General features: G+C 42.9%; 1 protein-coding gene across 2 annotated transcripts in view; it reads right to left on the reverse strand.

Moving 5' to 3' along the window:
• TRIM67 (tripartite motif containing 67) overlaps positions 1 to 12,657 on the reverse strand; it is a 193,666-nt gene that overhangs the window by 33,413 nt on the left and 147,596 nt on the right. Inside the window, exons 6-8 of one of the 2 annotated variants that reach the window (XM_075862704.1) lie at positions 11,508 to 11,653; positions 2,643 to 2,781; positions 830 to 1,133 (exon numbers count right to left, since the gene is read on the reverse strand). In XM_075862704.1, the coding sequence (XP_075718819.1) occupies positions 830 to 1,133; positions 2,643 to 2,781; positions 11,508 to 11,653 (589 nt within the window). Of the gene's footprint in view, positions 1 to 829; positions 1,134 to 2,642; positions 2,782 to 11,507; positions 11,666 to 12,657 lie in introns of both variants that reach the window. The other variant, XM_075862703.1, reaches the window with a different exon arrangement.

The following is a 12,657-nucleotide window of genomic DNA, read 5'->3' on the forward strand; positions in this document are numbered from 1 at the left end:
TTAAATAGTTCTATATCTTGGGAGAAATCAATAAATAATCATAGTGCAGAATATATTTATCATATCTGACTGACATTTTTTCCCCATTAACTTACATTTCAACTGTTCTGAATTGTATCTATATCTTAATTTTTATTTTATTTTTTTAAATGGCTTCTGCTGAATAATTATTAGGGGCTCTACCCTTTGGCCAGCCCTCTTAGAATACTCTGCTGAGCTACACTGAATCTGATTGGTCAGAGCTCTCACTGCAGCAATAGCCTTTAGACTCATTCGGACTCAAGTCGACCCTTTAGACTCATTCTCTTCAAAGTGAAAATTACTAAAACATAGCACAAAAAGACACAAAAGAAAGTACAATATCTAATTTGTACACAAGAGGAATTGGTTCATAGACCTTTTTAAAATCCATACAAAATGTTAAGACATTTTAATATTTTGCTTTATATATCTTGTCCTGATTTTGTTCTACATGATGTTTTCTTTTTATTCATGTGTAATATATGAAACAGATTTCTGCTGGTTTCTAGTTACAAGGGAGTAGTGCAATATGGGAGCACATTGGTCACCCACAGACCAAGCTATGAAAATGGAACACATTCATTTTTTTACAGAAAATATGTGTTTCTATGTCCTTTTGAGGAGGTCCTGAGCGAAACAGGGGTAGGGCTTAAAATTTCCCACGAGTTAGGATTCAAATGTTCGGAGGTATAGTCTTGTTCTCCTCAAGGACGGGAAGCTTTGTGCACTCATTGTACACTGTTAGATGAGGGAAACTTAAGAACATCCTTATATCTGCATGCTATATGGCTTCTTAGTTACCACTTACCTGTTGGTATGAGAGTTGCAGTGCATGAACCAGCTACGGTTATTATCCACATACATGGCCCAGGCCTTATCATCTTTCCCCAGCATCATATCCTTCACTACATTAATTCTGGCAACACCGAAAGCTGGATCAGGGTGGTTGTCATATCTGTCAACTTGTACCTCCCAGTAGTGAATGCCTTTGGAGAATGCAGCTGTGCCCAAAACCACTCTATCATCATAACTGCTGCAAGACACCGTCATGTTGTCATTGGACAAAACAATATCACGATGAGCAGTGTTTGAATCAAACGTGAAGAAGGCCACTGGAAGGAAAGAAATCAAAGTGTCGTCATCTTTTCTGGAATAGTTAACGTGCAGGGAAATTAAATAAGTTTCCTAATTATGTAGAAATACATTTATTAGGTTGAAAATACATGTGCATGTCTGCTTTTCATTCTTTATTCATGAGTTTCTTGGTACATAATAGTTCCATTTAAAACTTGCTAATTATGTTATGTTATTGACCATAAATAAGTTATCATCTCATACTAGGACTTTGTACTGTATTTTTAAAAAACCTATTCTTGATATCAATTCATCAGAAATGCCCTTTGCACTTAAATATTTTACGTACAGCAAACTACATACAGCCTGGAAGTGAATGTCCACTCTTGAACACTATTCTGTTTTTTTTTTTAAACTGAACAGGTCCCAAATGATGTGCTTTTTACTTTATTTAACCTTTTGCAGCCTGTGTTTTTTGGACATTTTGCAATTCTGGTAGCTCGGCAATTTTTACACTTTTGACATGTACAAATAAAACCTAAATTATAAAATAAAAAATTCATATTAAACCCCCATACCCACATATTTTCTGAAAGTAGAAACCTGCTATATTATAAAAAATGCCACTCAGCACTTTATAACCACAGGTGCCTTCATGCAATTTTGTGTCAAAATGTCTAAATATTTAAGCCTAGAGCCATTTGTAACAAGGTCGTTTCACATACGTCCCTTGGCAGGGAACGGGTTAATATAAAGAAGCTATGTATAAACAGAGTAAGTTCACATCTGTGTCATGGGTCTCACCAGAGCTTTCCGTCAGGGGAACACATGAACGGAATCCAAACTGAAACAAACGGAAACTATAGGTTTCCTTTTGCAACACCATTGATTTCAATGGCGACGGATTTGGTGCAAATGGTTTCCTTTTGTCCCCGTTGTGTCAGGGTTCCGTAGTTTTGACGGACTGAATAGCGCAGTCGACTACGTTATTGATTCTGTCAAAACGACGGAACCCTTCCATTAGTTTGGATTCTGTTGATGGGTTCCCCTAACGGAAAGCTCAGACGGAACCCATGAACGGAGTCCCGACGCAAATGTGAACCAAGCCTAATATAGACAGAATTAAAGGATACAATTGGGAGCATACTACATACTATTTTATTACTAAGTTCAATGTATAAACAGTGGCAGCAAGCTCGTAAGAGTATCATTTTAATTTATGTCCATACAAGGGATTTGGAGCTCTACATTAGAAAATTTGAGCTCCTATCCCTATAAAGATATATTAAGAAGTTAACCAGTACAGAATGTTTGCCCTAAAAATCACATGGTGTTAAAAGGTGGAAATTCAAATTCAATTTATTAGAATTCATTTTCTAAATCATGGCATAGAAAATAAGGAATGTGCAATTTCAATACAGATGTATTTTGTCAAGATATATATTTAGACATATAATAAATGAGTCCCTTAAATATAGATTAATGTATAACCTACTTTTACGTTTTACAGTAAAAATACATATTTAAACACCGTAATCTGTACATACCGTCAGATGTCTGGAGAACTACAGTTTTGCTGTAAGGTCCAAGGCCCGTTGAATTAAATGCTTTGACTCTTGCATTGTATGTGCTGTTGAAGTGAAGACCGTCAATTGTGCATAAAGTCTCTTTTCCCACATAAACTTCCTAAGAATTACAGATAAATAGATTTGTTATATGTTTCAGAACAATCATTACTACTGAGAGTAAAACTATAGAAATAGAAGGAAGGAATTGCAAAAGTTTAATACTGGACTAGAATGACTATTTAAGCTGGGGATCTTCTTAGCTTCAGGATATAAGACTATATAGTGTATTTATGATATAGAAATATTTTCGGTAACATTAACTATATAAATTCTACTATGCAATGAGCATGTAAATTGGAATAACAGTCATCAAGTTAGTTAAATATTTGCTTTGCGACACTGGTCAGTTATCATGTTACCCAAAGATTTATTTGAAAATGCAGGTATTTAGGAAACGCTCTCCGACTTTCCACTGTAATATAAAATAGATGGAAGCAGTCAGTATTTATGGCACTCATGATACTGAAGGGACTGACCTAATTAGTTGAACTACATTCCATATTACTAATCCCATCATTATTTAAAGGCTTTGTAATAGGAAAAGCTTAGCTAAAAACAATTTGAAAACAGTCTTTTCAGAATGTAGAGTTGAAGAACAAATCCCTGTCACTTGTCGTGATCTGGATTAGTGATTGTTACTTGGCTACTTCAGAGAGAAACCTTCTTTGTGATTTACAAACACTCATTCTCCGGGAAAGCGTTATTATAATCCCAATTGGATTTTAAATGCTCGGAATAATGTTAACTCATATAGATATTACTGCAGTAGCTGCTTGATTGTATAGGTTCACTTGTTTAAAGGGCAAGTCCAGAAAAAATGGAGTTTCCTAGTGTAAATAAACTAAAGGAGCCCTGCTGTTGGCTATGCAGCAGCTATTCATATTGAGACTGTTGAATAGCCCCACTCGACTTCATGCTCTCTGGAGACCTACATGTTACCAACATTGACAGAAAGCGCTGGTGGCAACTATGGATACCTGCTAACATCGCTACCTATTCTGATGCCAGAAAGGAGACAAAATGGCTAATAATCCCCCACACTGGAATGAGGATATTGATTGTATTTAAATAGTGTTATAGTGGTAGAGGCAAGGGGGATCCGACACAGGATTTATAGCTCTAGAGCCTGCTATGTTAAGTGTCTCTCTTTCGGTGTTAAATATACTCAAAAGGGGTTTTCCACCTTCTGACAACTTATGACCTATCCACCGGGCAAAGATCAGCTGGTCCGGTGCCTCCGCGCACTGGACGTACATGCCGGAACCACTTAGCTCCGGCCACGGAATAGCGGCCGAGCTGCACTACTGCAGCTCTGCTCCTATTCAAGTGAATAGGAGCAGAGCTGCAATTCTGCAGCACGGCCGCTATGCTATGTACAGAGCAAACTGCTTCCGGGCTCCGTACATAGCATTATGTGCCACAACATCCGAAACCGCAGGCCACCGGAGCGGCTTATTGGTGCGGGGTCCGGGTGTCGGAAAGTATACAGAAAGTATATTTGTAAAGGATCTGCCAGGCACAGCTTCGGGGTTAACTCCCTTAATTAATCAGTCAGCACCTGAATCTACATCCCTGAGACTGACTCCAGCTTCCACCACTCAGGCTGGCAGGCTTAGGAGTGGGAGAGCCTATCGCAGCCTGGCCAGACTCAGCTAGCTCCCGCCTTCTGTCTATTTATATCTGCATTTCCTGTTCCTCCTTGCTTGTTATTCTTTTTCGTGTGGTTTCCTGGCCCAGCTACAGCTCCTTCTATTTTGTTCCTGCTCCATACAGACCCTGGCTTACTGACTACTCTTCTGCTCTTCGTTTGGTACCTCGCACACTCCTGGCTTGACTCGGCTCGTTCACCACTCTGGTTGCTCACGGTGTTGCCGTGGGCAACTGCACCTTTCCCTTGCTTGTATTCCCTTGTATGTTTGTCGTGCACTTACTGAGTGCAGGGACCGCCGCCCAGTTGTACCCCGTCGCCTAGGGCGGGTCGTTGCAAGTAGGCAGGGACAGAGTGGCGGGTAGTTTAGGGCTCACTTGTCCGTTTCCCTACCCCCCGGTCATTACATAATAACAAGCCCATACCTAGTCTACCCTGGTCCCTGACACCACTATGGACCCCCGTGAGACCCTGGCTCAGCAAATGCAGGGTCTCTCCCTACAGGTCCAGGCCCTGGCTCAGAGGGTCAACCAGCCTGATGCTACCTTGGTAGTTCCCCTCACCACACCTCTTGAACCCCACCTCAAGTTGCCCGACCGGTTCTCAGGGGACCGGAGGGCTTTTCTCTCCTTTCGGGAGAGTTGTAGGCTTTACTTTCGTTTAAAGCCTAATTCCTCAGGTTCTGAGAGCCAGCGGGTGGGTATAATTATGTCCCGGCTCCAGGAAGGGCCCCAAGAGTGGGCCTTCTCCTTGGCTCCTGACGCCCCTGAACTTTCCTCCGTTGATTGTTTCTTTTCTGCTCTCTGACTTATTTATGACGAGACTGACAGGACTGCCTTTGCCGAGAGTCAGCTGGTGACCTTACGTCAGGGTAAGAGACCTGTTGAGGAGTATTGCTCTGACTTTAGGAAGTGGTGCGTAGCTTCTCGGTGGAATGACCCTGCCTTAAGGTGCCAGTTTAGGTTGGGTCTGTCGAATGCCCTGAAAGACCTGCTAGTTAGCTATCCCTCTTCTGACTCCCTAGACCAGGCTATGGCTTTAGCGGTACGACTTGACCGACGTCTCAGGGAACGACAACATGAACGTTTATGTGTTTTCTCCTCCGACTCCCCCATGATGCCTCCCGAAGTTCCGTTGCTTCGTTCCTCCCCGAAAGACTCAGAGATACCTATGCAACTCGGGGCCTCCGTGTCCCCCCAACAACGTAGAGAATTCCGCAGGAAGAATGGTCTCTGCTTCTACTGTGGGGATGACAAGCATCAAGTGAACAACTGTCCTAAGCGTAAGAATGCAGCCAGAGAACTTCCGCGCCTAAGTGATCATCGGGAAGGTCTCTTGGGCGCACAGGTATTTCCAGTAAATAGGAAACGTACTAAGATCTTGCTTCCCTTTCAGGTCTCTTTTGGTGGTAGGTCTGCTACCGGCAGTGCCTTCGTGGATTCAGGGTCCTCTACTAATATTATGTCTGTGGAATTTGCTATGTCTCTTGCTATGCCTCTGATTGATTTGCCTAAACTTGTCCCGGTAGTGGGTATCGACTCCACTCCTCTTGCTAATGGTTATTTTACACAGCATACCCCTGTTTTTGAACTCCTTGTTGGCTCCGTGCATTTGGGGCAATGCTCTGTACTGTTGATGCTGGGATTATCGTACGATTTGGTTCTAGGCCTTCCCTGGTTGAAGTTGCATAATCCCACGTTTGACTGGAATACTGGGGAGCTAACCAAATGGGGTAATGAATGTTGTACGTCATGTTTTTCTGTTAATTCTATTTCTCCCCCTGAGGAGGCGAATACGCTACCCGAGTTTGTTCAGGACTTCGCTGATGTTTTCTCTAGGGAGGCCTCCGAAGAGAATACGATTGCGCTATCGAATTGGTACCAGGAGCTAAGCTTCCTAAGGGTAGGATATTTAATCTTTCTTGTCCCGAACGTGAAGCCATGAGAGAGTATATCCAGGAATCCCTGGCCAAGGGTTACATTCGTCCCTCTTCTTCTCCGGTAGGTGCTGGCTTCTTCTTCGTGGGGAAGAAGGATGGTGGTCTTAGGCCATGCATTGACTACCGTAGCCTGAATAAGGTCACGGTAAGGAACCAGTATCCCCTTCCTTTGATTCCTGATCTCTTTAATCAGGTTCAGGGGGCCCAATGGTTCTCTAAATTGGATCTACGGGGGGCGTATAACCTTATTCGAATCAAAGAGGGGGATGAGTGGAAGACTGCGTTTAACACGCCCGAAGGCCATTTCGAATACCTCGTCATGCCCTTTGGGTTGTTTAATGCCCCTGCGGTCTTCCAGAATTTCATAAATGAGATTTTGAGAAATTACCTGGGGATATTTCTTGTAGTGTACCTTGATGACATACTGGTGTTTTCCAAGGACTGGTCCTCCCACATTGAGCATGTCAGGAAGGTGCTCCAGGTCCTTCGGGAAAACAAACTGTTTGCCAAAACTGAAAAATGTGTGTTTGGGGTACAGGAGATACCATTTTTGGGTCAAATCCTCACTCCTCATGAATTCTGCATGGACCCCGCCAAGGTTCAGGCTGTGGCGGAATGGGTCCAACCTGCCTCCCTGAAGGCGTTACAGTGTTTTTTGGGGTTCGCTAATTATTACAGGAGATTTATTGCTAACTTCTCGGTCATCGCTAAGCCTCTTACGGACCTCACTCGCAAAGGTGCTGATCTCCTCCACTGGCCTCCTGAGGCTGTCCAGGCTTTTGAGGTCCTTAAGAAGTGCTTTATCTCGGCCCCGGTGCTGGTTCAGCCCAACCAAATGGAGCCATTTATCGTGGAAGTTGACGCATCTGAGGTGGGAGTGGGGGCTGTCTTGTCCCAGGGTACCAGGTCCCTCACCCATCTCCGCCCCTGTGCCTACTTCTCCAGGAAGTTTTCGCCAACTGAGAGTAACTATGATATTGGCAACCGCGAACTCTTAGCCATTAAATGGGCATTTGAAGAGTGGCGCCACTTCCTGGAGGGGGCTAGGCACCAGGTAACGGTCCTTACCGACCACAAGAATCTGGTTTTCCTAGAATCTGCCCGGAGGCTAAACCCGAGACAAGCTCGATGGGCGTTATTTTTTACCAGATTCAATTTTTTGGTTACCTATAGGGCTGGGTCTAAAAATATTAAGGCTGATGCACTGTCGCGTAGCTTCATGGCCAGCCCTCCTTCGGAGGAAGATCCTGCTTGTATTTTGCCTCCAGGTATAATCATTTCCTCGATCGATTCTGATTTAGTCTCTGAAATTGCTGCTGATCAAGGTTCAGCTCCCGGGAACCTTCCTGAGAACAAGCTGTTTGTTCCCCTGCAATTCCGGCTAAGGGTACTTAGGGAAAATCATGACTCCGCACTATCTGGTCATCCAGGCATCCTGGGTACCAAACACCTCATTACCAGAAATTATTGGTGGCCTGGGTTGCCTAAAGACGTTAAGGCCTACGTCGCCGCTTGTGAGGTTTGTGCTAGGTCCAAGACTCCCAGGTCCTGACCAGCGGGCTTACTGCGTTCGTTGCCCATTCCCCAGAGACCTTGGACACATATCTCCATGGATTTTATCACCGATTTGCCTCCATCCCAAGGCAAGTCGGTGGTGTGGGTGGTGGTAGACCGCTTCAGTAAGATGTGCCACTTTGTGCCCCTCAAGAAACTACCCAACGCCAAGACGTTGGCTACCTTGTTTGTCAAACATATCCTGCGTCTCCATGGGGTCCCTGTCAATATTGTTTCGGACAGAGGGGTACAATTTGTTTCATTGTTTTGGAGAGCCTTCTGTATGAAGTTGGGGATTGATCTGTCCTTCTCCTCTGCCTTCCATCCTGAAACCAATGGTCAAACGGAGAGGACTAATCAATCTCTAGAATAATACTTAAGGTGTTTTGTCTCTGACTGTCAATATGATTGGGTCTCATTCATTCCCCTCGCCGAATTTTCCCTTAATAACCGGGTCAGTAACTCGTCAGGGGTCTCCCCCTTTTTCTGTAATTTTGGGTTTAATCCACGGTTCTCCTCCGTTTCACCTGGTAGTTCCAACAATCCCGAGGTAGAGGTCGTTCATCGGGAACTGTGCACAGTCTGGGCCCAGGTTCAGAAGAACCTAGAGGCGTCCCAGAGTGTACAAAAAACTCAGGCTGATAGAAAACGTTCTGCTAACCCCCTGTTTATGGTCGGGGATCTGGTGTGGTTGTCGTCTAGGAACTTGCGTCTCAAGGTTCCGTCCAAGAAGTTTGCTCCCCGGTTTATTGGGCCGTATAAGGTCATTGAGGTCCTCAATCCTGTCTCCTTCCGGCTGGAGTTACCCCCGTCTTTTCGTATACACGACGTGTTTCATGCCTCCCTCCTTAAACGCTGCTCCCCGTCCTTGGCTCCCTCGAGGAGACCTCCTGTTCCCGTCCTCACCCCTGAGGGGGTGGAATTCGAGGTGGCCAGGATTGTGGACAGCAAGATGGTCCAAGGCTCCCTCCAGTACCTGGTCCATTGGAGAGGTTACGGGCCCGAGGAGAGGACTTGGGTACCCGCCCGGGATGTTCACGCTGGGGTATTGGTCAGGAGGTTCCACCTGCGTTTCCCCAGTAAGCCAGGTCGACTTAGAAAGGGTCCGGTGGCCCCTCATAAAAGGGGGGGTACTGTAAAGGATCTGCCAGGCACAGCTTCGGGGTTAACTCCCTTAATTAATCAGTCAGCACCTGAATCTACATCCCTGAGACTGACTCCAGCTTCCACCACTCAGGCTGGCAGGCTTAGGAGTGGGAGAGCCTATCGCAGCCTGGCCAGACTCAGCTAGCTCCCGCCCTCTGTCTATTTATACCTGCATTTCCTGTTCCTCCTTGCTTGTTATTCTTTTTCGTGTGGTTTCCTGGCCCAGCTACAGCTCCTTCTATTTTGTTCCTGCTCCATACAGACCCTGGCTTACTGACTACTCTTCTGCTCTTCGTTTGGTACCTCGCACACTCCTGGCTTGACTCGGCTCGTTCACCACTCTGGTTGCTCACGGTGTTGCCGTGGGCAACTGCCCCTTTCCCTTGCTTGTATTCCCTTGTATGTTTGTCGTGTTTGTCGTGCACTTACTGAGTGCAGGGACCGCCGCCCAGTTGTACCCCGTCGCCTAGGGCGGGTCGTTGCAAGTAGGCAGGGACAGAGTGGCGGGTAGTTTAGGGCTCACTTGTCCGTTTCCCTACCCCCCGGTCATTACAATATTGCAAAATTGCATAACCTTTAATTATACAAAAAATAATTTTAATTTGATGAATAAAAATCTGAAAAAGCTTTCATGAAGAGAAACATGAAGTTCAAACGGGAGACATGATGAGACTGTTGCTGTTCCTGAAGTTTTGGTCATCAATACACCCCTTCTATGACAATTTCACTACTATAGCATTAGTATTAGTGTCATAATAAACATTACTCAAATGAGAGCAATCCTAAATGAAACTATTTTTTAACCTAAGTCCATGCACACAGTTGTGGGATGTTTTTGTTCATTAGTCAATAGATTGCTACCTATATTCAGCACTTCAAAGCCTCCACCACATAGTAGGTTGTATGATGGAATAATATTACAAAATGTGTATGATATTAAGGAAATGTTCTGGAAATATTAGTAATATTACAAGTACAAGTAGATAACTGAATGTTAACAGATCGCATACATGTCCCAAACTGCTGATTAGAGCCACATAATAGCTTACCACATATTCTAATAAGTCTTCCTCGCTTCTAGGAGTCCGCTTGGGTACTGAGCAGTAATGAGAGATTTTATAGACCATACCTCTCCTTATAAACAACTTTTTACTAAAGACTTTACGTAGGTTTTACACACTGTTCACTGCGGCATAACATCTGACGTATGCAATAAAATACAACAGTGGCCAAGCCAAAAAAGAAATAGTACATGTAAATGTACCCTTAAAAGAATCCAGAGTGGCTTTCATTCCTCCTGTATATCTGAGCAATCTGTATTCCTACAGATAAATATAAAGCATAAAAAACTTTTGCCAAAACTGGCCCCTTTAAACTCATCTTAAAGGGGCCTTTTAAAAAGTGAAGTCTAACACTGAATATGTTGGTACAAAAGTAACATTCTGAAGATGAAAGCCTTTTAGGCTAAATTTCAGAGCTGTGCCCATCTCTCAACACTGGAGGACTACAGGGACATTTATTGTTCTGACATGCTATATTATACCATCAGAGACACCACCCAGCTTCTGGGAGGGCACTGGCAATCAAAACAGAGGAATAGTTTATTATAAAATGATACCCTTTTATTTTGAAAACTGTACTACAAATTGCACATAATATATGTATTTCGGGATATAGAAAAAAGCTCCTTGTTTCGGGCGCTTCTGTGTAGCAGGATTTTCGTTCACTCCAGACCCATTTTTTGATAAAAATATTTTTTATTTTCACATAACGTGAGTGACAACTGTGAAACATAAAAGGATAAAATATATGTGGGCTGCAACGCGTTTCAACGCCGGACCGGCGTCTTCGTCAGGCAGATAAAAAAGAGATATGCTATAGATGTATATATATATATATATATATATATATATATATATATATATATATATATATATATATATATATATAGATAAAGCAACATATCTATATATATATATATACATCTATAGAATATCTCTTTTTTATCTGCCCACATATATTTTTATCAGCCCACATATATTTTATCCTTTTATGCTTCACAGTTGTCACTCACGTTATGTGAAAATAAAAAATATTTTTATCAAAAAATGGGTCTGGAGTGAACGAAAATCCTGCTACACAGAAGCGCCCGAAACAAGGAGCTTTTTTCTATATCCCGAAAAACAAATCAAAAGACCACATCGAGGAAACTCCAGGCTTGGAGGTATCCACAGTGGGTCCGCTCCTGAGGCTTGCACAGTGTACCGGAAAGTTTACCAGACGAGCAATTAAGTCAAGTTGTGCTGATGATCCTGCACAACCAAACCAGGTGAGTCGATAACAACTTCACCGTAAAAAGATATTTTAACAGCAAATACAACATCACCCCAGAGGAGCGCCCTTTCTCCCTCTTTTTTATTTACCCTTTTCCAAACATAATATATGTAGTTAATATTATATGTACATTACACATTAAATATTTTGTTTCCTTTCTTACCCTAAATGGACCGCCATCTCCATCGTCTAGTTCCAGTATATATCCTTCCACAGGATTGTGGGCAAAAGGGGGCATTCTCCAAGCTAAAGTAACGCTGTTATTTCGTGTGCAGCACTTCTCCAGCTGCAGTAGTGGTACAGGCGGCACTGTAACGGGAACTGATTACAGATTAGTGTAACTCTGTCCTTCCTCCTATAGCAGTTGTGTGTGTAGATATATTAGCATGGTTAGCATGGAGAAAAAAAGGGCATGATTGATTTTTTTTCTGTTGTAGGATAAACTTACTTGTTTATAAAAAAAAATATATCTCATAAAATTGTCATATGCAACATACGGCAATTTCAACCTGATATTTCAATCACAACATCAGTTCTATCTCTGAATCAGTGAAGAAGTTCTACATAAATCTAGTCTGGATGTACACAGTTTAATATACTAAGGGATTGGATTATCCGAACAACAGCATGGAAGGATTGCCATGCAGCACGGCGGTCCTGAGTTTTAATCTGTACCAAGTGTGTATGTTTTCCCTGTTTTTGTAATTTTACCATGGTAACACTATAAAACTGACCCAAGAATTCAGGTGTGATTACAATAGTCATGGCCGTGGCAAGAAAGGTGTCAATGTAGACATGTGATCCCTCTCGATCGATCTTAAGGAGCTCCCACAATACAATCCTCAGGACTGATCAGTGGCAAAGAAAAGATTCCTATTAGAGCCATTGTTTTTTTTTTCTATTACAATAAATCATAAAAACTCATTAACTTTGTTATATTTTTTGCACAAAGCACTAGGTTTGTGAATCTAATTTAGAAAGTAAATCAATAGCACGCATTACAACACTAATCATACTCTAAAATATTTCTATAATGGAGAATATAACATTGCTAAGCTGTATATAATAACACATATGCACCTTGTGATTAATTTGTGGGTATTGACAGAGCTGCCATGGTGACAGCACAGGGGTGGAAAGCTGTCACAGCCCTAAATGTCTTCTCACGCCAACCCAAGACCAAAAAGAAAACAAAAAGTTTTGTCACCATCCACCTGCCTGGAGTTGGCAGATCAATGACAGAGGACACTAAATAACCAGATATCATCAGACCACAGGACCACTAGGAATCCCTCCACTGATCACCAAGTAGT

The sequence above is a fragment of the Rhinoderma darwinii genome, chromosome 4 (genome assembly GCF_050947455.1).
Source record: "Rhinoderma darwinii isolate aRhiDar2 chromosome 4, aRhiDar2.hap1, whole genome shotgun sequence".
Lineage (NCBI taxonomy): Eukaryota > Metazoa > Chordata > Amphibia > Anura > Rhinodermatidae > Rhinoderma > Rhinoderma darwinii.